At 41.3% G+C, this 25,155-nt stretch overlaps 1 protein-coding gene across 1 annotated transcript; it reads right to left on the bottom strand.

Moving 5' to 3' along the window:
- Positions 1-25,155, bottom strand: LOC140268868 (ephrin type-A receptor 4-A-like). The gene is made up of 19 exons (XM_072363861.1): positions 24,965-25,155; positions 24,346-24,413; positions 21,604-21,801; positions 21,184-21,294; positions 20,407-20,761; positions 9,740-9,895; positions 8,546-9,073; positions 7,027-7,151; positions 6,728-6,887; positions 6,512-6,623; positions 5,679-5,737; positions 5,376-5,489; positions 5,101-5,286; positions 4,957-5,018; positions 4,574-4,783; positions 4,024-4,200; positions 2,008-2,195; positions 1,654-1,839; positions 1-996 (listed from the first exon to the last, which is right to left on the bottom strand). Exons 1-19 carry the CDS (start codon positions 25,119-25,121, stop codon positions 879-881), a joined length of 3,270 nt encoding a protein of 1,089 aa, XP_072219962.1. The 5' UTR covers positions 25,122-25,155; the 3' UTR covers positions 1-878.

Genomic DNA, 25,155 nt, shown 5'->3' on the forward strand with positions numbered 1-25,155 from the left:
GGCATTTATTGCAACGCAATATGGCACTTCTTACAACATCACCTCGGTGTGTCTATCTTACAATGTACAAACTAGATTTAAAAAAAGGACCATAAATAAAACGCTTCATGTAGCTAATTCTCAGCATCAAACAAGAAACATATGTACAAACACAAGTGAATGACATTCTAATCTAAATGTCTAATTCAACAGAAACAATAATTCATACAACTGAAAATATGAAAAGGAATAATACAAAAAAAAAAAACAGGCAAATCCTCCAGTTTGTTAGCACAATCGTCCAGTATGAAACCAGTAAGAGCTTGTAGTGATACATTCAGTCCGGCTCCTCCCACTCCCTCTAACTTTGCATATTAGGATTACTTAAAGGTAACTGACACCTTAACAGGGAGATTCCATGTTGAATGCATTCATGCCACACGCACACACACACACACACACACACACATGCACACGGACAAACATAAAAGACATTTAATTCAAGTCAAGCACAAAGCAGCAAAGAAAAAAGAAAAAAGAAAAGAAAATAACTTGGAAGCCATTCTGCTTATGCACATGTCAGCCTTTACCAAACAGATAAAAAAAAACAAAAAAAAAAAACAGGAAAAGCAGAGCTGGATACGAGGAGGAGGCATCAGCCTAAGCTCTCAGAAGCTCATTGCTATCTGTGGCCACGTCCAGATCCTGGTTTATAAAAAACTCCACGGGATGGAAGTCCACAAAAGTGCTGCTTTTCTCTCTCCTCTTCTTCTTCTTCTTCTTCTTCCCCTCACTGTTTCCTCTAATCCTTGTATTTCCACCGGTGAAAAGTTCCTCTAAAGTGCATGGATGAGGTAAATGAAATTCTTCTCAAAACAGATTTGTAACTGTTTGGCAGCTCAGACTGGGACCATAGAGTGTTGCATGTGTTGCATTTGAGACAACATTTCTTGCTGCACACTAGCAATCAGTATGTCCTGATGTGACGGTGTGATTATTCCAAGTCTGTCCATCTCCCTGTGGGTGCACAGACAAACACAGATGGTCAGACACAGTGTTTAAAGGATAAGGTTGGGTGTTATTTTCTTGCAGTCATCCCCAGTTTCACAAAAACCTTTATGCAGGGTGACTTATGCTCACTTTGGTGTTCAATATGTGGGCAGGTGCTCATCTGTAGCACCTTATCATTACATCTTAACAGCATCTACCTGCTCAGCTGCAACCTTAATAAGATGCTTTGGTGCATTTTCCATCTTTATTTCACTAAATGTTCTCATGTAGTTGTTTTACCAGTAATACTGTGGTAGAAAAAAACCCTATTAAATTAAACTTTGAACAAAGGAAAAATGTTGTTATTTGAAAACAGGATCTCGCTCAAATCAAACAAGTACAAGACTGTGTGAAATAATAGTGATATTTTACTCTCTGGAAGCTTTAAGCGAATGATTGTTGAAGCATTGCAAGTTAAAATTCTTAAGTCTGATATACCACTGTAGTGGAAAACAAATGCAACTAAAAAGTTAAGTGCCAAAAAATTAAACCTATTATCTAGACGTGAGACTGAACTGAATAAGCCTTAGGCAACCCTTTAATGACTTAAAGGACAGCCTATACATCAGAGCTTCATCTCTGTATTATATAGGTAATATTTCTTTCACAAGAATATTCACTTACTGGTGTGTGAGAGCCAGGAGGCTGTCAAGGCTGGTGTAACCGGCTGCTGCAAGGGTGTCTCTGTACCTTTCCAAACCGATGGACTGCAGCCATTCACACACCGACCCCTGTGGCACACACACTTCTGGTACAACTGACACACACACCTCTGAACCCACTCCGGACTCCAACATTGTGCCTGATGATCTGTAAAGAAGACACAGCAAGGTAGTGAAACAGTAATGTTAGATCCTAATTGAGAAAAAGGCTGCACCAAAGCCTGAAAATGTGGGTGGGAATCTATGAATGGCTGCACATGTTTTTGTTACTTTCTGTGTTGAATTTTTTGGCTGTATTAACATGTAGGTTATATACCTGTCTCCTCCTGTGCGACGCAGAGTCCCAGGGTTGCGGATGAGTTTGTCCAGCATGTTGAGAATCTGACTGAAGGTAGGTCTCTCTGCTCGATCTCTCTCCCAACAATCCAGCATGAGCTGGTGCAGCACCACAGGACAGTCCATGGGAGCAGGCAGTCGGTAGCCTTCCTCTATTGCTTTGATCACCTAAGTGAAGGACACAGGTGAAGGATTTACATATCTATTCTTTTATTGGCCATAGGTAACATTTTTAAAAGTTTTATCGGGGTCAGAAAAATGTCAAGAAAGTAATTTTTTAAAATTCAGCTCTGCTTTTAGCTAAATGCTAATGTTGGCAAGCAGACATCTACCTGATTCCAATGACAACGCAACCATACTGATGTTGAGTATAATTTTCAGAATGTTCATCGTCACCTTTGGATGACATCATACAAACTTTACCAGTTGCATAAAAAAGGACAACCTTGGACCTGCTTCTGCCTCCATTAACATTAAACCTCTGTTTACTATGCAGTATTGAACTGATTGCTAGTTATTATGTCAGCACAGTGTTTCTTATTTAGCATATGAATAAATGAATGCGCAACATGGTTTTGTTTAAAAATGCCAGTTTATTTATTAATTACTTTATTGTTGTTCTCAAGGTCTCACTGACTGCAGCTGATTTAAATTATTTGCAGCTGTAAACAGCTCCACTATATTCTGTGCGCACTGTAAATGTATTATACACACTGACCTGCAGCACACTCACTCAAGCAGATGCAGAAATTATTTTCCAACATGAAGATACTACATACACAGATGGGCTGAGGAGTTACATTGAAAATAAAAAAACAAACTGGCTCTGGACTTGTGTCTGGTAGGGAGAAAAGTCTGCCCCCCTTCTTCTCAGTGTTTCACTGAATCAAAGCTCCTTTCACATCGTTATCACACTGCAAAGAGGACCCCGTTGTCATACTGAAGTGCAATTGTGTCCCAGGGAGTGATTTCACGTTGCATGCCGACAGTCTGGAGTCTGACGTGTGACACGCTGACTGTCTCTGGTGCAACAATCATGCTTCCCCATGTTTACCCAGTGTACATTTCACTTAGAATGACGAGGTAAATGAAGGCCCAACAGTCCTGTTTAGAACAAGCAATGGGAAAGGGCTAAAAAAAGGGCTTCTGCAAAATCACCACTTATCATTAAAAAAAAGCGAAAAGGGAAGTGGACAAAATAACTCACTCGGAAGGTTATTTTTCTGCAAATGAAATCAATCATAGTCGCACATTTCTAGCAGGCTGGCTCATTCTCACTTTGAAGAAGACTGGTGGCTTGTGTTTGCTCTAAAACAAGCCTTTTCTCTCAGATCGTTCTAATGGTGAAAAAATGCTAACTATATCACCTAAATGTATTCTGAGAGAGTGCTTGGTTGATGAATTAAACAATGCAGAGCATCAGTCAAGTCTCACCATTTATCATCAACAAAATGGCATGTGATTGGTCTATAAAACCTTGGCTTGCTGCCCCTCTTTCAGAAGGTTTCAAGGCAAAGCTTTTGCATTTTCTAAAAGTGTGGAGGTCAAAGACACTGATCAGAATGCAGGACACACAGTACAAAATTTATTTCCCTCATACATGCTAAACAAGCAGTACCAGTTCAATTTATTCTCCTTTTTAAATGGACTCAGGCTAAATCCCTTTTGGTGAGCGAAGAGACGTTGAAGTTTAATTTGACTGCCACAGAAAGTAACAACACATATCTTATGATTATGAAAAATTCCATTAACCGTTAAGTCTGAAATGACTATATAAGGACCTGGTCAAATAATAAAACTTGTTGGGTAATTACATAACTTTACCTATAACAAATGTTGATATTTACTATTCATAAATCATATCTGTTCCATTTATTGCATTATGCAAACATCTGTTTATGGAAAAAAAGGTAACATGCTGCAAAAGATCAATTTTTTATTCTTTGTTTTTCTTTTGTATGTGTGAGGGATCTCTTAGATCATAGAAATGACTCACATCTTGGTTGTTCATGTCCCAGTAGGGCCTCTCTCCATATGAAACCACCTCCCACATGACAATGCCATAACTCCACACATCGCTGGCCGTGGTAAACTTCCTGTAGGCGATGGCTTCTGGAGCCGTCCACCTGATGGGGATCTTCCCGCCAGGGGAAAGATAAGAACCGGTACCCTCCTGAAACAGCACAGCAATCGGTACAGTGAATAGCGGAATTATCTTTATTTGGTCATTTAATTAATTAACTTAGTGGATCGTCTCTCCCATTAAAGGAACAATTCAGCAGTTTGAACCGTTACACACATGTTCATGTGTTTTCCAAATTCTACAATAAACTTGTTAGCAATTCACCACAGATCTTTTGCTGCCATATGTGTGGACTTGAGTGAAGATGCAATAAAACATTAACAGCTCGTAAATATTTGCATAATAAAGAATAATGAATTTGCAATGAGTTTGTCACAAAAATGTATACTATGTATAATGTATATATATTTATATTATATATTATATATATTTTGCTCATGCTCGCATCCAGTGTGATCCTTACCCTCGTGGTGTAGGCAGCCTCAGGATCATCCTCCAGAACTCGACTCAGGCCAAAGTCAGACACCTTACACACCAGGTTGCTGTTGACCAGGGTGTTTCGAGCAGCCAGGTCTCTGTGGACGTAGCTCATGTCTGACAGGTACTTCATACCTGAAGCGATGCCACGCAGCATCCCGACCAGCTGAATCACTGTGAATTGACCATCATGTTTCTGAAATGTCAACATTACAGTAAAGGAAAAGCAGGTCAACGTGGGCCAACACAAAAAGATATTATCTTATTTTTTATTATCAACGATTCAGCACATTATTAGCATACTTAGCAAACATGCTCCTCAGATTGAGTTTTAGAACAGAAAATTATGGCACAATGAAATCCACATACACGAAGAAATGCATCCAGGGATCCATTTTCCATGTATTCCGTGATGATCATTAATGGCTTGCCTACAGGTAAAAATCAGTAGATATTATGATAAAACACTATCAAAAGGGATCAACAAAAAACCCAAAGAATTGTACTACTCACATCTGGTGACAACGCCCTCCAGTCTGATGATGTTTGGGTGGTCAAACTGCCCCATGATGGAGGCCTCAGATAAAAAGTCTCTCCTCTGTTTGTCAGAGTATCCCGCCTTCAGGCTCTTGATGGCTACGTAGATCTCCCTCTTTCCGTGCACACGCAGCCGACCGCTGCACACCTCCCCAAACTCTCCTACACGCATACAGCAAATGGCAGCATAAGCGCCAAGTAAGCATGTGTGTGTGGGTTTGTGTGTGTTTGAGCGCCAAAGCAAGACTTACCCATGCCAATAACCTTCTCAATGTGAATACTGCTAACATCAATCTCTTTGGCAAACTCGTGGATGGCCTGGTCCGGGTCTTCGTAGGTAAACGGGTCCACATAAATTTTGACTCCTGCAATGGAAGAGAGGCGGTGGAGGACAAGAGGCGAGGGAGGAGAGGGATGAATGCAAAGGAGGGTGAGAAATACAAGTTTTATAACTGCATATGTTATGTAAATGTCTTTTCTGAGAAAGTGTGTATAATGTGGGTGCTGGAAGGAAAAAAGAGAGTAACAAGAGCATCTCTCTGTCTGTGCAATACCTGGGTTCAAATGTTTCTCCTCCTCTGAGTCTTGCTTTGTTTTACTGTACTTGCTCCTTCTGATGAGATATAAATGACGGACATTTAACACACAGACACAGTAGATAAGCAAGTCTAACAGAGCAGTCCTGTAACCAGTTCATTTCTTGTGTGTTTGTTGTGATTTTTACAGTTCAATGAAATGACAGAAGGGTGCGTGCCACTCATTGTTTCTAACTTTGCGTGTTTCTTTTCTTGAAGGGCTGCACCTTCATTTTGTTTTAAAGGATTTGCTGCAACAGAAGGCAATGACAACAAGAACAGAGAGCGACAGGCTGCAGAGAAGCTCAGAGCAACCAGATGAAAGCATTTCTGGCCGAGAGGGAGGAGGGGCGATGCCTCAGGTAGCGCGAGATAAAAGGTGTTTTCTATTAAACAAAGAAACTGTCAAAACCACCTTTGTGGCTGGGCAGGTGTGTGCGTAGGTGAATGTGGGTGTTTGTGGGCACCTGCGCATGCATGAGTGTGCACGCCAGCGGAAGCTGACACACAAGCTGGGCTGCTGAAGACAGTAATGACATGTCAGGGACAAAGGGATTATCACTGTCTCCGCTCTAATCCCCTTTAAAAGCTGTGTGTAACACACACACACATGGGTTGGTAACACAATATTAGGATAGTCATAAGTGTTAAGGGTGTGCATTGCTCCAGTTTGGTCAAAAGCAGTAGTTACAATAAAGGCTGCACATACGTTGATGTCAGAGACCTTCATGGGAATCTTAATCAACCTAACAAGTCTGAGAGGTGTGTAGGCCTGCCTGTATGGGATCTGTTACATATGTGTGTGTTTATACCTGCGACTGATGATGAAGACAGCTGCAGATATCAGGAGTAAAATTACAACCCCGCTAATAGACAGAAGCAGGAAGGCTGAGTTAACTCCTTCTCCAATCAGAGGGAAGGGATCTGAAAGGGAGGGAAAACGAGGTCACCAACCAAAAACTGATGACTTGATCCTGTAAACATGAATGCATTCTTTTTAAAACTACTGAGGGTTACGATCTGAATACCTGAATTGGTGGAAAATTCAAAGGAAGCACTATAGTCTCCATATCCAGCAGCTGTGCGAGCACGTACATGGAACACGTAAACAGTGAGGGGGTTGAGACCCGTGACATCGACAATACGCGAGAAGGTCCTCATTATGCGATAGGACCTCTCTCTCTGATCCTGATTAGACAGAACAAAAAGAGGGGTCTCTTTTCAATGCCTGACAGTGAGTGCATCCTCAGCGTCAGTGAAATACAAACAGCTTGCCAACACATTGACATTCACACGGCTGTCTGAGCTGCATTAACCTGCAACTCACCTTTTCATAGAACTTGACCTCGTATTCCAAGATAACTCCGTTGGGCCGATCTGGTTGTTGCCACGACAACGACAAACTGTGCCTGGTGACATCAGTGACTTGGATGGATGACACAGGAGAGGGAGCTGAAAAGAGCAACAGATGATTTGAGATAGAGCAAAAAAGTTTATTTTATTTATTGGGGGAAAAAGTGTAAATCAATTCAGTTAAATTAATTAATGTATCTGCTTTAATGCTGCTTGCGAGATGATAGCTCTACAGTCCTGAACTTGGCTAAAAGTGTATGTCTGGAACCTGTTTATCAACAAGTTCATTGACCCAGTGCACCTGAGAAGTGACCTCCATCTCTTTCCCCCCAATCCACAGAGACAAGCCTCATTCTTCCGTCTCTCTCCTCTTACATCACTTAATTTCTCCCTCCTTTTATCTGTTTTGTCCTTCTTTGTAGCTGCTCATACGAAGTCAGACCATATGGAGGTGCAGGTTGGACTTGACACATCCCAGGCACACTCTCATGCTGTGCACACGCAGCAACTTATTTCCCTGGGGCACCTGGAACTAAGCAGGTGTTCTGGTTTCTAAATGCCACCATAAAGACATACAGGCATGACAGTTGAGATTTAACCGCATGTAAAAACAAAGAAAAAAAAGGCACCCACTAAAAACTAATAGAGACCATGTGGGAGGAAAACCATACACCAGCTGACTCCTACACAAGTAAAATGAAACACTTCATAAAATGCGGGTGAAATTTTCAAGAACTTTTTTTTTAAAAGGCGCTGCGGCTAAGAAAAAAAGAACTTTAGGTGCACCAGTGCTCTCAAACCTCAACTTATGCTGTTCAATCACTTTCAAGTTGATTATCATGATTAGCTTTTTCTTAATTCGAGATTCCCTTCAACCATTTCTGTCTAATTGTATTGAAGTCAGTGATTTACAGTTGCTAGCACTCTTTCTTTCCCAGTCCTCTTGTGAGCACCCCTATAATTAATTCAGTTGTTGTTCGGTGTAGGAGGACAGAGTAATTTCTATGGCAACTATGACAGTGATAGTAAAATCAACAGTATCCAGTGGAGGGAGAAGGGAAACGTGCAAGCTGGAAGCAAATGTGTGGTGTATTTCAACACAGACCTCTAGTTATTCCTCATCAGAAACATCTAAAAGTCTTCAGTCATAAAAGAATAACACTGAAATTTTATTGGAAGGTATTGTAGTAAAGCAATATGAATCCCAAAGAGATTTTATATCTCTTTGATGGAATACTAGGTTGTATACTATCTTCATCATGCACACAAACATCTAGCTTGTGCATTTAATGTTGCCATGGTTTTACTCATTACTCATGGGGCTTTGCCTCCCCATGGCCTCTCGTGCACTGAGCAGCAATTTGTATCAAGCAAATATCAAAGTATTTGTATCAAAGCAAATATTCTAAGCACATTTTATGTTTTTACAGTCAAGTACAGTCAGTTTTTACAAGCTGACACATCTGTCCCACACAAACGCTTCTCCTTCTCACCCGCTTGATTAGTGGTGACGCTGACAGATGCACTCTGTGACGCCCCTGCACCACTGGCCTGGGAGACCCCATTGCGTGCGTAGACGATGAAAGTGTAGTGCGTGTGAGCCCTGAGCTCGCTCACTACCACCCTGGCGGTCTGCAGGCCCGTCTGGCCGGGAGAGAAGAGCACATCTGAGGCACAGGGCAGGCAGAGCTGAGAGCTGGAGATGGAGCTCAGGCCAGATCGGGGGTATTCTCCAGGCCTGCCCTGAAAGACACCTCTGCCTAGCTGTACTTCAGGTCCCACAATGCCCTGATCTGACTGCATCCCCACGCTGCCATGTTGCGAACCAGACTGGGAGACGGTGCGATTCCTTGGGATGGCTCGACTGTCGGTCTGACTGTGGCCCCTGATTTGACAGATGAGACACTCCAGACTGTAACTGGTGTCGCTTCTTCCTCCCAGTCGGCGAGGGGGGGCCCACTCCAGGACCACCGATGTCTCATTCACCACAGAGATGAGCTGCTGTGGGGCTGAGGGTGGCTCTAAGAAAGAAGCATTAACAAAACCAACCATATATATATATATGTATATATATATGTATATATATATATACATATAAATAAAATCACACATAGAAAATGGAAATACTGTGGAAGTGACAGAGGGGATATTTGGTGGTTGGTGGAGGGGGGGGGGAGTATTGGCATGATATGTAGACATCTGGCATTACACTCAAAACCATATGGTTCTGACATGTTTTTGATGGTTTGGTTGTTTTCTTCTGTGGCATTTATTTTTTTTGTGTGAGAGAGACTGTGTGTATGTGTGTGGTTTAATTTTTCCCAGGCCAAGGAAACCATGCGCTGTATATAGGCATAATTAAGTTTAAGACACACCGACCAAGGTCTCCAAATCTGTCACACAGACTGAGGGAGAGAGAGAGAGTAAGGACATTTATTCACTTCTGAATAACTTCAGTTATCACTCCCAGACAGGATGTAGATGGTAGCTTAGTCATAAGTAATGGGATCATGAAACAGGGGTGGCATTCAGACACGTTTGTGTCTCCCTCTGTTTGGAAGAGATAGAGAGTTTGGGAAACAATGACCAAGCTCTTTCCTTTTATTTGGGGAAGAATGCATACACACATTGTTCGTATTTTCACTCCTGCGTTAACTATTTGTGTGCGTCTGAGTTTGTGTTCTTACGGGTGCAGGCCATGGAGGGAGGGTCAGCATCGGCTCGGAAGAATCCAGAGTGGCAGTCACACACGTTTGCCCCGTCTCTGAGTGAGTGGCTATGTGGAGGACACTTGGAGCACCCAGCATCTGAAGATTTGGCCTTATATAAACCAGCAGAACAGGCTGTAGAGGGATGGAGACAAACAAAAAAACAAAAAAACTTAACACACTTCAACCAAAAAAATTTTGGTAAAAATTGTAAAATTAACTAAAATTTTAGGAGAGATATACTTAAAGGCACCTCTAAAATGAAGAGACAACATTTTACCTTGAACGGAGCACGCATCTAAAGGTACAAAGTGCCCTTTCAAACATTACTGGTATTATAGGGCAATGTTTAACTTGGATTGTGTGATGCATTTGCATGTGCTACAAACACCAATGACTTGTGACTTTTTGTTGTCTCGCTTTCTGATTTTCTAGCCAAAAATATTCCAATTTTTACTAACCAACTCCAAAAACAACGGAAAACAATTTTCATATATCTTAGGGGCGGTTAGGGGCCAGAACTGCAGAGAATGGGGGTGCAACAAAAGCAGTTGATTAAAAGAGTCACAGTCAAACCTAAAACAGAGGAAAGCAAACTGTGAATAAATCAACATGATTTATAGGCTAATGACAGAGCCTTGGACAATAGAAATTGACACTTTAACTAAAATAGTCATTTTTGGTATGTGTATTTTTAATAAGTTTATAGAAAACGAGGCCCACCCTGATGCAGGCTGCAACATGAGGTCTCACGTGCCCTGACCCATGAAACAGTCATTAGGATTTTCTGTACCGACTGCTTAGAAAAGCCTAGACAATATGTTAATCAGCATTAGAAGCATTTGGATTCATGGACAAACAACTGTAAAGAAAGATCTTGAGGGAGAAAGGAGATATAGTGTATGGGGGAGGGACGGTTTGACTGCTTTTATCTTAAATTTTGATGAGCAAAGAATAAGACAACTAAAAGAACATTTACTGATCAGCTCCCACACACAGAGAGAACAGAAACCCTAGAACTGAATACATCAAAACTCCACAGCAGCCCACACAAACATAACTGACATTTAAATATATGAAAGAGGAAAAACAGAGAAAGGGAGAGGGTGACAGAGAGACAGTGGGGGGAGTGAAGGGAGAGAAATCTTCTCTCCGTGTGCCGAGGAGTTTGTGCATTGACAGAGCAACAATACAATAAATGAGTGCATAATTATACTGCTTGACATCCACTGGTGAAGCAAAAGAGATGGCAAAGAGTGGCTGGTTAGAGCAATTTTTCATTTCTATGTTCAATCTGAGATGGAAATACTTCATTTGTTTCCACGGCAGTCCGTTTGCAACATCTTCTTTTTCATCATCACGTCTCATTCATTCTGATTCCTACATCTCACCATCTTTCCATCCTTTTTCACCCCCCGATCCTTTCACATTTCCAAGGGAGATGAAGACATCCCAATGGGAGTGGATAGGAATGTGGGAATGGTGTGTGTGTGTTCAAATGTGTCAGAGTGCTTTATGACGCTCTCATCAGTAAATGAGAGGGAGGAAGTCTCCCCTGTAATCTACTCAGACCAACCATCCTGCCCCATCTGTGTGAGCCTCCACAGATTTGCTCTTTCACACACTCATTTGCCCTCCTTTTCACGTTTCACAATCTCCCACATTCGCTCCCTCTGCACTTCCTTCTCGACCTCCACTTATCAGTCTTTGTGTCTCTGATAACTCTCACATACTCACTGTATCTCCATATTCCCCCTCTCCTCTCATAGTGTCAAGCCACGAGGAGGCTTTGAAGCTGCCGAGCATCACTTGCGGCTCCACATCGATACCAACTCAAATGACACCGCACACAAACATAGCTGAAAGCCATGCAGCCGAAACCAGTAAATTCATAAACACATTTATAGCTGATAAGACTGCTTTTCATGCTGTAAATGATTCACCATATTGTGTCAGATGATCTAATTAAATGCAAGATAAAACACAGCATATTGTCATTCTCCAGCTGTTCTGCACATTCCTTTGTTTGCAGTCATCAATGTGGGTAAGTAAGCCATGGGTGGGAAAGAGGGAATTAAACAGAGAAAGACTTAGAAGAGTATTTGAACTGTTGAGGACTTCGAGGTTGATTATAGGACTCAACAAGAGTCTGCTAGGGGGTAGCACACTGCCTTTGTCTCTGTCCCATCCAATTCCCTCTGCTTGCCTCCAACACAGAAGACTGAAGGATAAAGAGAAAGAAAGGTATTTGAAGCCATAAACTTCTGTCAGCGCCCTCTCATGTCTCTATTCTCTCTGTTTTCTGTAGCCTTTTGTCTCTTCTTTAGCGCTGATTTTGACAGGAGGGGGGTGAGTGCTGGTGACCTGGAATAAGAGCTCATGAGGGCGTCATTAACCCAACATTAACCCTACGCTACCAAGGGCCGTGCAAGAGCCTGAGCTCGACTAGTGAAGTGGGAATGGTGGGGACACATTCAAATGTTCTGATAATACAAGAAAGGTGGAAACTTGAGTGGAAGTGTGTTTGTCTGAGAGCACATTAATATTCTGCCTGTTCGAAAAGGACAATAATTACACCAAAATCAGCTGTTTGGAGATTGTAAAGGATGGGGAAGGTTGAGTGGGAGAGACAACACGGGAAAAAAAGATTGACAAGGAGCGAGAGATAAAGAGGTTAGGAGAAAATGATGAAATGATCAGGAGGAGGAGGGAAAGACACGGAGGGGAAGGTGCCCTTTGATTATTATCAGCACTGTCGGCATTTGCATACGCATTCTTCTGCTACCTAAAATGCAAATGCAGCTCATTGCAAATCCAACTAAGAGCCTCGTCGGCACACTGTATGCATACATGTGTGAGGGGGAGTGTGTGGGTTCTCCTTGACCCCGTGTTATCTGTCATCATCCCTTGTTCTTTCTCAGCAGAGGGGTGGAGATGGCGGAAAACCCCTGACTGCTCCAGTCTGACACCTGTCTGGGTAATGGATGGAGGGAGGGATGGATTGATGGATGGATTGATGGACTGTCACACAAGAAGGAGGGACACTATTAATCATTGGGGTCATGCCCCTTCGAATCAAAACAAACAGAAAAATGGTGGAGACCATTTAATCCAAGACTTTTCCAACTATTTGCTTACTGAGTGGAGAGCATGTTCCGTGTGTGCCAAATATATCTCAGATTTTACGCATGAACTTGAATTCTACTATACATCTGTATTTAAAACCTTGAGAATCCAATGAGTGGAAGCTGCTGCTTTAGGTTTAACTAAATAATTCACAAAAGGTGGTGGTTTGATGAGGAATGTATGTGGACTGGTGAGTGTGTGTGCTTGCCCAAAGCCAACAGTGTGAACATTAGCATGTGAAAGGGGCTCTACAACAATAAGTCTCCCTCCCTATCAGGCACACATCAACCCTGCCACCAGCGGCAAGAGCCCCCCTACCACCACCCCTCACTGTGGATCAGGGGGAAGAGTTGGAGAGGAGAAAGGAGGGATAATGAGCGCAAGACAGAAAGAGGGAGAGAGGAGCTTGTTTGGATGCCAGAGAACTGCAGACAGCCTGATGGAGCTGGCAAAGCTCTTCTACACTGAGACCAACCTGGGAGATGGAGACAATAACACACACATATAAACACGAGCGTGCACACTTTGATTGTAATGTTGTAATGCAAACCATTTCCCCCACCTGAGTTCAGCTCACTTCAGACAATCACTTGTGCCACTCCGGCATGTTTGCTCGCATTGTCACCTGCCATACACTAACATAAGTACACACACACAGACACACACTTCCCTCTTTGTTTGCCCCATCCCACTCTTTTCTTGGCATTCCTGGGAAGTCCTCCAAACTTTGAGAATATTGGACGGAAGATTTTGTTGGGCAGAAAATCAGTGATATAGTACACACACATGCATTGGATCACGCTCGCACACATACACACTAACACACTCTAAATCAGCAATCCAAGATGTCCTGAGTCCAAAAAATGCGATGCAATAATTAGAGGGAATGAATGCAGCGATTATGCACTCATTCTATCATCTGCTTACTCTTTCTTTCAGTCATCTCTCTTTCAGTGGGGCTGTCCTCCCCTCTGCTTCCCTGCTCTCTCTCTCTTTCTGTCCAATTGCTCTCTGCAGTTGACGGGACACTGCAGGTGCATTGGAAAGAAGCACAACCGTGAAATCTTTCTGGACATAGCGAGCCGAGAAGCACACACATGCAAACACGCTCGCACACAGAAACATTCCAGTCCTCCTAGGCAGTGAGCTGAGAAGAATCAGACGACAGCAAAAGGAGGCCGGCGGAGAGAGACAGTGAGACAAAAAGCAGAAGGCTCTTCTTTCATTTCACCTCTCCAGCCGTTCAAATTTCAATTCCTCTCTGTTGTCTCTCCTCCCTCATTTCCGATCATTCTAGACGGATCGCAGCTGTCAAACTTTTGACGTCTTCATCTACCTCGGTCATGACCCTGCACTGGCCAGCTTAACTCTCTCTGTATGTGTGTGTGTGTGAGTATGTGTCTGAGGGGCTGTCAGTCAGAGTTTTTGACGGCTTCATCAGGCTCAGTCATGACCTCAGTCTTAACCAAGGCTTTAGAAAAGAAGGGGTGTTCCCTCTCTTGTGTTTTCTCTACTCGCCCCCTTTGCACCCGGTGACGAACCCCCCAGCAGGGGAGGAGCAGCTCTGTATTGATGCCTTCTGCTGTCAGTGGACTTCTCTCAACCCCCCTCTCGTCCCATTCAACATCTAATCCCTTCTTCCTCTTCAACCTTCACCGCTCATCCTCTCCATCCTCATTATCCAGCAGCACTACTAAAAATGAACTTTTCACATGTTACTGCTTTGACTAAGTCTACTCTTAATTAAGCTCCGTTCAACAGGAGGTTTTGAAGATGCTAAAATGCACTAACAAAGTAAACATGTTCTAAGTGTGGAACCTTTTCAACAGACACGAAACCGAAAATAATTAGCAAAACTCATAAGAATGAATTAGTGAACCTCGGTGGTTACGTCTATCTAATAACTTATCTATTTATTTTATTTATTTGTTTTTGTTTCACCCTGAAAGTCTGGATAGGTTTTGAGTTTCCGGTATATTTTAATGGCTCTAGTATCAGATTACAGACATAATTTGGCATTTTGTGAATTATGCATTTTCATTTTCTAGAGGAGAGTCCTGTTTCAACCCTCACAAATGTCTCACAAATGCGACTAGAGACAGAAGAAGATTAGCTTAGCTTAATATAAAGAATGGCAATAGGTGGAAACACCCATCTTGTCTCCATTCAAAGGTAACTAAATCTGCCTACTAGCATGTTACTCACCCCATCGGCCCCTGATCTTGTTCTGGCTTGTATTTGTTATATAAAGTCACTGCAGAGACTGGCAAATAGCACCAAGTGCGAACTACTATAATGAATATAGCATTTGCTGTTCTTCATTACTGTGGAAATAAATTTGGAAGACCTGAGACTATTAAACACGTTTAGTAGTTTCTGTGTCACCAACTCATTGTGATGAAGCTGTTATTTACTTCTGTAAATTACAGCTTTTAAATAGGGGAAGTGATCATGTCAGTTTAACAAATCTCTCTCTGTGCTAGTGATAAAAATAAGTCTTACTGTATTTAAGAATTCTCCCAAGTGTCTCCTATCTTGAGTTCATTTAGTCAGTTTGGTCATACAAGTCTGGTGCTGTTTTCTGACTGAATTGTAGGATGTTTTTATGTTGGAGGTTACAAAAAGGCCCTACAGCTGAGACTAAATGATTACTTGCAGCCCTTCGGCAGCCCGCACATCTTTGTCTCAGAAAGTCTAAACCTGCTGTCTCTAAATGTATTCTTCTCTTGTAGGCGGGTTTTTAGTCTATGAAGGGGCTTTTGTCAAGATCAATTCTTGAAGCCTGCCTGAAGTTGAGAGCTGCAGGGCAAGTACACAAACACCCTGACTTGTGCACACAGTTGGACCAGAAGTTGGAACAGTGAAGCTCAGACTATAACACATACTGAGGGAGATTTTGCTCCCTGGTGAGAATGATATTACTTCACTGTATAGCAGGCAGTTGTTTGCTGCTGCACTCATGTTTTAAATACCATACATACAACGCCCCCACAATTTTTTCAGCTGTTTTTTTGCAGATAAACATAAAATCACCGGTGACACAAAGCTTTTTCAATGAGAATTCTGGCTTTGTAAAACACACTTTGCTCTAATTAATAAAAAATTTTTGTCAAACCACAGAGGAAAAATATTATGGAATCATTAAATCACGTGGATCCTATTTAGTAAGCTACTTTGTTTCAGCTCTTCTGGCTCTTTCTCAATCACTGAGCCTCTGTCATGGTGTTTCAAAGCCCATCTGTCCATTTACTGTAGATGTAATGACTGCCATCTCTGGTGCTTTACTTGGCATCAACCCTATATAACCAATGACTGTGGAAATTTGCTTTTTCTCAAGCAGACATCTTTATTTGTTTAATTTGACCTTCACTAAGCACTAATCACTGAATACAACTTTCATCCAATCGTCCACAATCCATGACTGTTTAACTTTAGCCCACTGTAGGCTTGTTTTCTGCTGTTTAGCTGTTAGTTATAGTTTATGTTTAGCGTTTCTACACATAAACCCTGTTTCTTTTGTCTAGGTTCTTATATTTCTGTCACAGACATTGACTCTTGTTTCTGCCCATTTGTTCTTTATTTCTTTTGTTGAGGATTTTCTATTTTCAGACATATTACTTTGGCGTCTTCGTTGGTCGACCTGAATGTTTCCCTTTTGCAACCTACCCATTTTGTTTGTACACAGCTGACTGGGAACAGCTGACATTTTCTGTCACACTCCTAGTTGAGTTATGTTCTTGAAGGAGCTCCACAATCTCTTCCATTGTTTGCAGTGGCAGCTCTCTTGTTGGAGTCACATATCCTGTCGATCACCAGGTACAACAGCTCCTTAACTCTCTTTTACTGCATTTGCAAGATGATTCCATAATTTGTGTCTCGTGATTGAATGATTCCATACTTTTCTCCTCTACATGATCTGGTAAAAAAAATTATATCTCCATTAATTACAACAATACCTTTAAATTAACTCCATATGCTTTGCCAGGGGTTGCAAATAGCCTTTAGGAACAGTAAACACGTGACTTCTCATTTATGACCCCCATACAAAAGCCCCAATGTAAAAACAACATGTAGTCGCTGTACAGAGAGTAATATGAACTATTTCTTGGACAGGAGCAGCAACAGCATGGAGTAAAACAGCATATTTCTCATAATACTGAACTTTCCATTGAATCAATTTATTGGTTTTATTTATTCATTCATTTATTAATGTTTACAGCACATTCTGTTGAGAGGTGTCTTTGCCAGACTTTGTTATGTTGTCTTGGAAATGGCCAGAGGATTAAGAAACCTTTTGACCTCAGTGATGGGGAAAGAGAAAGATTGTTCTACCAATTTACCCACCATCTTGCTGTGGCCTCATCCTTTCTTTTGGCAAATATTGAACTGCAAATGGGAGCGATACTGAGGCGTCTATCTCACATGGTAGGGCCCGAGATTTTGCTGAGCAGCATCCTGTGTTCATCAACGCTTAGATGAAGAGGCCACTGAGGCAGCTGCTCCCAGCCAACAAACTGACAGGCAGTTTGAGCGAGAGAATGAGAGCAGCAGATAGATAGATGGCACTACACATCTGCTGGAAGTTCAATAGAGTCAAGGGGAACTCCTAAATCTAGTTGAGAAGGAACATCTTTCAGACCTCAGGGACCACCCCTCCAACCTCCTCTTCTTTTCACAAGGAACAAATTAGTCAGGCTGGGTGAAGGTTTCAGAGAATATTTTTCACCCAGAGTTTTGGCTTCGTTCTTCTCATTGGATTGGAAAAAAAAAAAGTCTTTCCTCCGCTCTTTATCTCCAACTGGCACTGAACTGCATCTCTCTCTTTATGTCCATCCCTTCGTCTTTCCCTCTCCTAGTGTCTCCTCTGTTCTCTCTGAGTTATGAGTCTGTTTGTTATACAATTAGCCTGCTGGGAAGGGTTTCATAAATAAAACTGAGGGTGTAGATCAGCAAGTCATTCTCCCTCGTCTCTGTACTGGTCCCTGTCCATCTGTATATGTGTGTGCGTGTGAGTGAACATATTGTGTGTCTGCTGAATATGTGATTGAATAGTGGGAGTCAAGGCATGTCGTAAAAGTGCCTCCACCATGTCTGTTGTCCCCCGTTAACCCCGCTTTGTCACAAAAACACACAAAATAAGAAGTCTTCCCAACCACAGCTGTCTCTTTCAAATATTACACGTCATCAATGCCACATGCATGATGGGGAGACGTGTGAACAGCTTGCATGTTTGTCAACATACAGTTCAGATCAAATTTGTTAGTCGCAAAAAGACATTGTTGACCAGATGGTTGTGGTTATGTCAGCACACCTCATCCTCAGATTTAAGTGCTGAGTGTAGAACATGAAGACTGTTTACAGCCTGAAAAAGATCATCCTGTATTCATTTCTGGTCCAGAGAAGCCAAACTGCAAACAAGCAGCCTGGGTCCCAACAGTAACAAACTCCAACTCTTAAACTCACTCATTAACAAGCTCCATCTCATGTGTGTAAGTGACACATTATTGCTTGACTGGGCACAGATCTTTGAAATTTCCTCATCACTATCAGGTTGCCAAGTAACACGTGGAAACGCACCATAATATAATGCATTCATTAGTTTGCTTTACAGATGCTGCGAAAAAAAGATGTTAATACTTTCAAGCAGTAAGAATCTGGCTATTTTCCATATTTGTGTTATTCTTAACTGTCTCTTAGCTGCAGCCTTGTGAGAATGGCATCAATTTTCTTATTTGACTGTTGTCAATAAAGCAAATAAGTGTACTTCACGAATACTGTACTAAACATCTGGTGATTGATCATTCCTAATCAAAATAAGACTGAAAATATATGAATACATAATCTTTACTATGAGAGGGTACCATGATCATTGCAGATAAAAACAACAAAAGAAAAAGCAGCCACGTTGCTACAGTTGAAAGGTTGGATCAACTTATTCATACCACACCATCTCTTGTATTTACAGTACAGTGCAAAAGTGTTGAACGGCCCTTCTTTTAGTTGATAATTTGATTAAAATGAGTCAGACTTTATTGCAATCTTATAAATTGGCCTTCACCAGTAGTTCTTCAGCCTGTCTGTTGGTCTTTTAAAGTTTTTTCATTGGGCTTTGGCTGCTTTTTAAATTTTTTTGGTCCAGCCCTTGTGCATGACCATTTACAGAGGAAGTGTTTAAAAGTGGATAAAAAAAAATTCAAGGGATGAATCAGTGTAACAGAAAATTAGTATTTTGAAGCACTTTGTCACAAGCAGTCTGTTACAAAGACACAACATTTGTTTTCATTTCTTTAGTTGCATCTATGAAAAATGCAAGTATAACACAGTTTGATAGCATAAAACAGTGTGGGATCATCCTGACAGGAAACAGAACAAAAGGCAGCCAATATCACTTTTATAAAGGGCTTTGGGAAGTTCTTCAAGTCGACTGGAAAAATATTTCTGAGGACAACTAGAAAATATTCCAATAAATCTTGATTAAGAGGATTCAGGCTTCATTGAAGAACAAAGGTGGTCATACCAATTATAGACTTTCAAGCTTGTTAGAAATGTGCAGACTCTGTTTTGCTTTATTATTTGAATTTTAATTTTTGTTTGCACATTTTTAAGAAATTGCTGCACGTATTTCCTGTTTTCTTGAGAATATATAAAGAAATGAGAAGTGTCAAGACCTTTGCACAACACTGTACTTATAGTTAAAGTAAGCCGGTTGGTTATGGACCAGTGTAGGACCCTAAAGTTGATGTGTGTTACTCTTTAAATAAATCATAACCAAGAAGTTTTATTAAACACTAAACTTACTTATTGCGGGCTTATTGGGTCTGGCAAATGTGTGGATGTGGTGTTCAGTATCTATCAATGGTGTCTGTGGTGTATTACACATTTGGTTCCTTGACAGTTGAAAAGAATCTTTCCTTTAAAGTTGTGATTTTAGTATAAAAAAAATTCCCTCTTTGTTTTCTCATGAGTTTTGCTCCCAATTATCTCAGATAATATTAGATCTTTCTTTCTTTTCTTTTTTTTAACCCTTAATGTATTTCATAAGCTACAATTGCCTTCATTCAAAGTATGTGATTTAAGATAATACACACTGCAAAAAATGCATTACTTACCACTGCTTCGTTAGTTTTTACATTTTTAATGTTTCTTAACCCATTTCTGAATCCCATTTGTGAGAAAAAAAACCCACCAAAATTATTTTTTGAACAGGCGCTGTTGAACTGCAAAGTCCAGTTTTGCTGTTACCAACTGACACACTTGTTGGAGTCCCTTTAACACACAATTTCCAAATGTATTCCTTGGAATGCATTGAAACTGTACAATTGTCAAGTTGGTGTTTATCACTGCACAAACTGACATTTTCCATCATTTGTGAGTAGCCTGTTTGGCTGAGCATCTATGACTGTCATTGCTGGGGCCTCAAAATGCTAATACAAAATAATCTAATATTAGGAGCCTGAGACGGGTTAGTCAGACCATTACAAAAACAAGAAAACCATTGCAACCATTCCAACATCACCTACCTTTACACGCACCGCCCTTCTCTTCATATCCCGGATTGCAAAGACATCCACCAATGGGAACCAACCACTCTCCATCAGCACCACAGTACATTTTAGGCTCCTCTCTTTCTTCCGATTGGTTGACACAGGACCCTCTGACCTCCACTAAGGAAGATGTGTCAGCCCCAGTGATGGTGTCGGGAAAAGTTGCCAAGTTCCGAATGGTAAGCGGGCAGGTTTTGTAGAAAACTCTGACAGAAACCAAAGCGATGCAGGCGCCGACGTCCTGAAAAGCCAGGTAGAAGCCTTTCCGCGTTGTGACTTTTACATCTCGCACCTCTGTGTTCAGTTTCATGATGCGGTCTCCAACATCCACCTGAATGGCAACAGCATGGGGCTACTTTAATGGAATGTGCAATAAAATGTGTCAGCCCTGATTAATCCAATTTGCTTGTTCAATTCGCTTGAAGCGGGAGTATCAGCTGAACCATTACTGATCTTCCCATTTTCAGCACTTGGCTCTCGTTCAGATGAACTTCTATTGATTTCAAAAGCAGAAGAAGCTTTAATGTCTGCATCACTTAAATCAGAAGACATTTTAGGAAGGGCTGAGCAAAAGTACCGTGCCAACATTCCTGGGACAGCAAAACTGACATCCAAGATAAAAGGGCTTGTAAACTAAGTAAGAAAATTACAGTTGAGTGCCAGGGGGTTTTATTTTCCACATCGTTGCAAATTAAAGTGAGTGGAGGGGGAAGGACAAAGAACTCAAAGCCTGACTCAGTTGTTCGGTGTTACCTGGGTGAAGCTCTCGTCTGCTGCCACTGTGTCCACCTTAATGAAGCTGCTCTCTTTGATGTAGCTCTCTCTGTCTTCGTTTGACTCGTGATAGTACAGATTGAATGTCTCCTACAAGACAAAAGAGTTGTTTGATAAAAAAGAGAGATTGAGCCATCTAATTATCATCATCAGCATTCATCTTTTCTCTTAATAAGATAATGACTCAAAGTGAGCTTTGTGCTTGAGCTGTAATACATATATAAAAGGTCCATTAGCAGCTGGCTGCATATTAAAACATCATGATAAGAGCTATCACATGACAGAAGAAAAACTTTTATCAAAAATGTTTGTTTTTGTCTATTAAGACTATCTCCTGCTCTCAGATCATACAGTGATCAGTGTGCTCTGTCAGGAGTCGATAAACACGTTTCCATGTACCTTGCAGGTACCGGTGACCCCTGGCAGGCTGTTGCAGTCTCTCAAAGTGAACTTGACTTCGACGTAGACCCGCTGAGCTCCAGACCGAGGGATCCAGTCTGTCCTCAGCCAGTTGTTTTGATTAGGTTCTAAGACGTTACACACTTGGTATGTCCTTATGGGGATGTTCTTCTCATCCATGATGCTCACTTCCTCCCACTTCAAATAAACACATTAGTATTACTACATTAGTAAAGGCAACATTTTGTTCTACCTTCATGACAAATTGGGTTGAATTGCAGGTTATCACTTTGCCATAAATCTTCTGATTGAATTCCAATTTTCCAGGAACCTACTGGTCTCATTTCATGCTTCATGTAAAATTTAACTTGTAAACTATTGAAACTTCGAATAAGTAAATTCTCTTTGAAAACCCAGATTTGCATTCAGTAGTATGCAATATGAATGAACCTTTCGAAAAGCCGCCAAAAAGAAATGTGAATTGGATATGTTTCCACTGGCTGGTTTCAAGTGAAGAAACTAGGCTGTGTTTTGAGGGTGGCAGTACAGGTAGTGGTTGTAATTCAGCACAAGAAGTAGTTGTCCTAAACAAACATTGAGCAGGAGAAAACAACAACTGCATTGGAGACTCAAAAGAGAAAAATGGGGAGAGCTCTTCTTCAGGAATTACTTTAATCTCTGGGAATATCTGGGATATAATATCATATTTGGGAAGACACAGGTCAGTCACATTTTTTAGGTTTGCCTGCTAAGGGTGAAGACAGCTGGTGAGACGTGTCATTTTAATCTTTGTCCTGTGAGACATGATTTGTAAAGTTGCTTTCCACTCCATTAAGTGCATTTCAAATCTTCTTTAAAATAAACAAAAAATGCCTCAAGTATATATATATAATTATAATTTTTTTGCACAGTAGAGCAAGTTTTGCTACCATATCTGTTCACCTTTCCAAAAAACGCCAATAAACCAGACTAATAACAGCTGGTTTCCTAAAGCTTAATTTAAAATGCTACTGACACTAAAGTTTCTGATTAGATGCAGATGAGGTTCCCACAAAACACCAGAGAATTCCAACAAAGAAGGAACCCCTGTGGCAGCTGCAGGTGATTTTATAATTTTGACAAAAGTGAAAGTACCAAGACAACCTGATTAGACAGTGAAAACAATGTTTCTGTGTTGCTGTTTTTTTTTTTAACATGAACTCAAACTGGAAGAAAGAAAACATAGGCTTTTAGACAGAAATATTATAGTAAGGACCACCAGAAAACTTCTGATGAGGAAAACTCATTCGGTCCACTTGAGGAACTTTTTGTACTTGTTAATGCATAAGTCTGGGATCAAAAACATTTCAGATGCTGGTGTGTATCCTTTTCACTGTGCTCATTTTGAATGTTTGTGCTCAAACATTCACAGCACAGCATTCTGCTGTGGACAGCGGTTCTCATTTGTTGTGCGTTCAAGGTTTCTCCAGGCACATTTCCATACAAGTGAAGCTGGCTCAACCTTCACAGCACCATCCATCTCAATAGGGGCGATTATTTGCCTTGTACTGTGACCCTTCAAATGACCGCTGAGCCTCCCAACTCCAAATTGGCTTTTTATTGCCACTGAATAATAATCTCTTTCCCTGCTAGTGAGAGCTGTATACACCCTAAATGCACCGTGTCCACAGAGAGAAAAAGATAGGGAGAACCAGAGAATGACAGAATACGTGTGTGTTTGGGGCAGAGTGTGTGTCTCGAGATGATCAATATGTCATCTAGGCCCCATACAGGCTCTTTACAGACATATCATTTTTAATTTCCAGGACAATGTAATGTTGAAAATTAAATTAATTGGTGTCATATCTGACAATAAAGTTTTATAGTGACTGATGCACATTAGCAGAATTTCCTAATCCAGCCCTGCTGTCAGCCTCAAAAATACACTCTACGTCTGATCTTCCACTTTCTGCTCTGTATCAGTATCTTCACACATTGGAGATACTGTAATGTTTTCGCAGGGTAAGTATACATGGAGCAAGGCGGCAATATGAAAGCTGACATGAAGTACGATGCCTCCTTTGGAGTTTTTGTCAGCAGACAGAAATCACAGCTGTCAGGGGGAAAGAAAGCTTTGCACTCATCCCAACCGTAAAGAAATGGCAGTTTTGCATGTATGTGTGTGTAGCTAAGGGATGAGGAAGGCAGGGGGTGCTTGTAATCAAAAGCTCAGTACGCACAGACCAAGACCTTGTCAATCAAGCAGTATGTGAGAGAATGAGTGCATGGTGACTGAAAAAATAAGAGTCAAGTTCACCAGTAAAGCTTAAACCAACAAAGTGGGCAAAAAAAAAAAAAACTCTGAGCAAAATATAAAAGCTGGAGGGCAAGTTGCTGCAGATCACAATGACAAACAGTACTAAATCCCTGGAAGATGAAATATAAAACAGATATCTCCAGGATTTATTTTGGCAACTGCTTAGTAGTACAAATCCCTAAAAAATGACACCCACCATCAAGCTGGTTTATGCTTTTGCTTGTGCCAAACACAACGCCAGCAATCTCATATTAGCACTTAGGCTTGGTGAACAACAGCACATTGCAAAATCTGTGGGATGATTATTTACAGGTTCCAGACCAAGTGTGCACAAGTATGAGTATGTGTGCGCGTGTGTGAGAGATAGAGAGAGTGTTGTTTTTTTCTAAAGAGAGAGTGTGTTATAAACAGTGTATCTGAATAAAAAGAAGAAAGCTCCTACTCACCCCTCCCTCTGAAGGACTGGCTGCCCATTTCAGCTCTCCTGGAACTGTCCTGGTATCCAACAGGGTCACTAGAAATGCACATATATGCAAATGCTAGTGATTTAAGAACAAACAGTCCACAGTGCTTGAAAACATTATGAAGCAATGACAATTTAGTTGGAGAACTTTTTTCCCCCACAAGATCACATTAAACCATGTTAGTTAACAACTAGCGTTTGCATGACATTGGACATTAATATGTATTGTAAAAATATATCAATATACGTGAGGTTAAAACAGAGAGTTTGTCTAAAACATCTGTTTTACAATAAAACATAAAGGGGTCGCTTAACTGAAAATATGTGGAAAATTGTCAACACTGAGGTTTTTTTTAACCGCACCGTAAAGGGAAAGCATGCAGTTTAACTCATTCAAGGCTCAACTCCGCCGGGATCCAAGACAAAAAGCCGCGACTGATAAACGTTCTCAAAATCCAACTTTTTTTCTTTTTCATTCCTGCACATTTTCACTGCTCTTTAACCACCCCAGGATGATCCCAGGCGCGCACGCGCTGCCTCTTTCACCGTACATCAGCGGAAGACCTGAACTCGCAGAGAGAGACGATTCCCTTCTCACTTACCTTCGTTGGATGGATAAATCCTCGTCCTCGAACTTGAAACCAGTGTTATTATCCAGATGTACGTGGAAAATGTTTGCCATAAATTTGTAGCCATGTGTGCCGCGTGGAATCGTGTGAGTTTCCCGTTGGCTCTGCGCGCTGGCTGAAGCGGCTCCATCCCGGTGGGAAAAGTGTGTGTGAATGAAAGCAAG

Source organism: Leuresthes tenuis, unplaced genomic scaffold (assembly GCF_036924035.1).
Source record: "Leuresthes tenuis unplaced genomic scaffold, fLeuTen1.0.hap1 SCAF_14, whole genome shotgun sequence".
In the NCBI taxonomy this organism is placed as follows: Eukaryota; Metazoa; Chordata; class Actinopteri; order Atheriniformes; family Atherinopsidae; genus Leuresthes; species Leuresthes tenuis.

Coding starts and splice junctions, on each gene's coding strand:
- LOC140268868 (XM_072363861.1), bottom strand. CDS start 25,121: ATGGAGCCGCTTCAGCCAGCGCGCAGAGCCAACGGGAAACTCACACGA. Junction 9,074..9,739: donor TCCCTCCATGGCCTGCACCC/GTAAGAACACAA, acceptor CTTCTTTCTTAG/AGCCACCCTCAGCCCCACAG. Junction 6,888..7,026: donor AGGTCAAGTTCTATGAAAAG/GTGAGTTGCAGG, acceptor CTGTCTAATCAG/GATCAGAGAGAGAGGTCCTA.